Genomic DNA, 3,980 nt, shown 5'->3' with positions numbered 1-3,980 from the left:
TCAGTCGTCATAATGCTCCGACTGGCGACTAATCCCTAACAGAGCGAGCAAGTCGTGTGGAAACTTCAGGCAGAACTGTTAATCCGAGCAGTTAATTGTGTTTTATCAACATGCAAAAAGTTAATTATAAAAATGGCCGTGTACAATTATTTTGCATAAAACTTTATGTGTGTGTGTGTGTGTGTGTGTGTGTGTGTGTGTGTGTGTGTGTGTGTGTGTGTGTGTGTGTGTGTGTGTGTGTGTGTGTGTGTGTGTGTGTGTGTGTGTGTGTGTGTGTGTCTGTGTGTGTGTGTGTGAGTATGAATGTGTGCATGTGAGTGAGTGAGTGAGTGAGTGAGAGTGAGAATGAGTGTGAATGCAAGTGAGAGAGAGAGAGAGAGAGAGAGAGAGAGAGAGAGAGAGAGAGAGAGAGAGAGAGAGAGAGAGAGAGAGAGAGAGAGAGAGAGAGAGAGAGAGAGAGAGAGAGAGAGAGAGAGAGTGAGAGAGAGAGAGAGAGAGAGAGAGAGTGAGAGAGAGAGAGTGAGAGAGAGAGAGTGAGAGAGTGAGAGTATGAGAGAGAGTGTGAGTAAGAGAGAGAATGAGAGTAAAAGAGAGAATGAGAGTAAAAGAGAGAGTGAGAGTATGAGAGACAGTAAGAGTAAGAGTAAGAGAGAGTGAGAGTAAGAGAGAATGTGAGTGAAAGTAGAGAGAGTGAGAGTGGAGTGAGTGTGCATGTGTGCATGCTATGTGTCAGTATGTATGTATAAGTTGGGGTGTACCTTTTGTAGCTAGTACATAATAGGGAGTGTAGTTGTGTACTATATAATGGCTTTTTTGCAGGAGTGAGTGTGCCCAGTCTGACTGGCAGGAGTGAGTGTGGGACTCGCCGCCCTGCAGCCGCATTCGGCTGTGTGACCCCTTGTTGAAGTCCTCGCCGCCCGGAGTGTCAGGGGCAAAGGGGTTGAAAGCGGGCGTGGTGGGCGTGCTGTACTCGAACTGGTTGATGGGCGGCGAGAAGATGGCGTTGATTGACGAGGGCGTGGTGTCCTTGTAGATGATGCTGGCCGGGACAGGGTCGGGCACCTGGCAGGGTTAGGGTAAGGCGAGAGTTAGGGAGAGGAAGGGTGGGGAAAGGAGAGGAAGGGACGCGTCGCTCACTGGCATTGACAAAATGGTCACGTCCAGAGTAGATCACTTTGGCTCAGATGCACACAAGGCTCTCGGGTATTAGCGATGTACAGTTAGTGACTCGTATTGCATTAATATGACTAATTCAGGTCTTTAATTCACTTGCATGCACGTTTAATAAGAGAGATAGAAATCGATATATATATATATATATATATATATATATATGTATATATATATATATATAGAGAGAGAGAGAGAGAGAGAGAAGAGAGAGAGAGAAGAGAGAGAGAGAAGAGAGAAAGGGAGAGAAAGAAACAAGAGAGAGAGGAAAAGAGAAAAGAGAGAGAAAGAGAAAAGAGAAGAGAAGAGAAGAGAAGAGAAGAGAAGAGAAGAGAAGAGAAGAGAAGAGAAGAGAAGAGAAGAGAAGAGAAGAGAAGAGAAGAGAAGAGAAGAGAAAAGAAGAGAAAAGAAGATAGAGAGGAATAAAAGAGGAGAAAAGAGGACAGCAGAGTTCGACGCCAACCAGCGGCCGGCGCGCCACCCTCGCACCCACCTGTCCCTGGGCGATCCTCTGGGCTTCTTCCTCCATGAGTGTGGCGACGGGCCTCAGGAACACGACGACGGCAGTGATGTTGTCCTCCGAGCCTGCGTTTCTCGCTGCCTCCACCAGGCACCGCCCTACACCATCAGTGTCTCCTGGAGAGAAAAGGATTCGAAATAAGAAATACATACTTTGGAAGGTCACCGTCTATATAGTGTTAACTATATTGACGTGTCATAAATCATTTTTTTATACATTGCAATTGATTACATATTTAAGAGACTGGGCATTCACGAAAAAACACTTCTGACGATGACGACAATGGAATCAACACTAGCAATCATACCAGGAAAGAGAAAGAGAATATGATAACACCCTTCTCTCTCTCTCTCTCTCTCTCTCTCTCTCTCTCTCTCTCTCTCTCTCTCTCTCTCTCTCTCTCTCTCTCTCTCTCACACACACAAACAATCAGTTCAATATGTCCAATAATCTCAATGTCACTAGACAAAACAAAGAGACGAGAACTGCGCCAAGCCAAAACACACGAAAGACAACATGCAGCCCCCTTATCGCGTCTGACCCTTGCGGACTCTCAACAGAACGCGTTGGTGTCAGCGCTGTCAGCGCCGTGGAGGTAATGGTGACGTGATGGAGAAGCCCTGATAATACTGCCAGGTGTTCAGTGTTCTTTAAAAAGGCTGGTCTTAAAAAAAAAACTGGCATCTGGGTCATGAGGCACTTCTCTGCATGGTAGTCATGCATGGAACTGGCAGTGTTATGTGGCTTGGGTGATGCAAGGGTCTGCAACATCCTTAACCACACACCCCGACAGCTCACCATGCTTCTTTTACAAATGCAACGTATACATGAGGCAACACTACACTAACATTACCATCACACGTACAGGTGTGCGTGTGCGTGTGCGTATGTGTGTGTGTGTGTGTGTGTGTGTGTGTGTGTGTGTGTGTGTGTGTGTGTGTGTGTGTGTGTGTGTGTGTGTGTGTGTGTGTGTGTGTGTGTGACCTTGAGTGTGAGTGTGAGTGTATGTGCATGAGTGCATATATGTCATAAACAAATAAATATATATAATATTCAAAGTACGTTATTCACAAATATATAACAAAAAGAGATAACAAAGAATGTAACAAGCATACAACGTGCAATGTCAGACCACCAGGTGAAAAGTTGGTGTTATTGCACCTTCATCAAAGTAATACGGACAAATAATCAAGCACGCCACCACACACCCTTGTCATGTGACAACACTAGCGGCCGATGACGGTTTGTCGTTGTTATAATGGTCGTACTTGGTCAGATGTAAAGTGACAATTAGTTTGTACAGATTAAAAGATGTATCTACGAATGGATACTTCTTCAGAAAGGAACGCCCACCCCGCAAAAGGGAAGGGCGCAGGTGGCCTTTCGCTCCTCACGCCCACCTGCACCAAAAACGCACACGCCCGCTACTCCACCTCTCTCCGCCACCACAATTTCCGTGACATAACAGTTACGTGGCGTTATAGTGCTTTCTTTGTTTCCCCTGAATCATCGAACGAATCTATAATCGATGAGTGAAGGTTATTCAAGTTTTTTTTTCTCTCTGTTTATCTGCCTCCCCCCCTCCTATCTCTCCACTTCCAGAACGGCAAGAACGTGCTAAAGGGCAGAAGGTCCTCCACGTCTTTGCCGGCGAGTTCAATCCAGCAGCACGTGTTCACTCTCAGAGCATCCACAAACACCGCTTCTCAAGCAAGCCATGCAAGCATCAAGGCACCGCAAAACCCCCCTTCCTACATTACACCACGCACGCACGCAGACAAACACACACACAAAGCACCACGCATACTCACACACAAGCACTGCTGCAGAAACCCTCACCGGAATGCGTGTGGGACGTCTGCACAGGGGCGCCGCAAGCCCCGAATGCACGAGGATCCCGCTGCTCGTAACCCCCTGGTTGCCTGTGCTTTCTCCAACCCCACCCCACCCCACACTCACCTCATCACCCCCTCCGAACCTCCACGCCAACCCCTTTTACGACCCCACCCTCCTTCACAGGCCCTGCAACTTTTCCCTCTTTCTTTCGCCTGTGTTCCAATTTCGTTAAGTTGCATTCCAGTCCCATATGCCAGATGTCCACATGAATTGACAAAATATAGACAAATATCTGACAACTGTGAATGAAATATCAACCATCAGCAAATTTTCTCTCCTTTAGCTTATTAGATGTGATGGATAGTAAGCCACCCGTTAACGTGTGCGATCGCGCACGTGAAACGTTAGAAACAGCGGGTCATCTGGGTCTGACATCCGGCCGCAGGCTACCAGA

The 3,980-nt window shown here is 47.0% G+C and overlaps 1 protein-coding gene across 1 annotated transcript in view; it reads right to left on the bottom strand.

Moving 5' to 3' along the window:
• LOC122257973 (protein phosphatase 1F-like) overlaps positions 1-3,980 on the bottom strand; it is a 247,433-nt gene continuing 243,453 nt past the window's right edge. Inside the window, exons 8-10 of the mRNA XM_086542932.1 lie at positions 1,664-1,806; positions 759-1,062; positions 1-35 (exon numbers count right to left, since the gene is read on the bottom strand). Of these exons, the coding sequence (XP_086399058.1) occupies positions 1-35; positions 759-1,062; positions 1,664-1,806 (482 nt within the window). The remainder of the gene's footprint in view (positions 36-758; positions 1,063-1,663; positions 1,807-3,980) is intronic.

This window comes from Penaeus japonicus, unplaced genomic scaffold (assembly GCF_977035675.1).
Source record: "Penaeus japonicus unplaced genomic scaffold, GWHDUDI00000001_assembly GWHDUDI00000013, whole genome shotgun sequence".
Taxonomy (NCBI): Eukaryota; Metazoa; Arthropoda; class Malacostraca; order Decapoda; family Penaeidae; genus Penaeus; species Penaeus japonicus.
The sequence above is the reverse complement of the archived record's forward strand: the minus strand, read 5'-3'. Positions and strand labels throughout refer to the sequence as shown.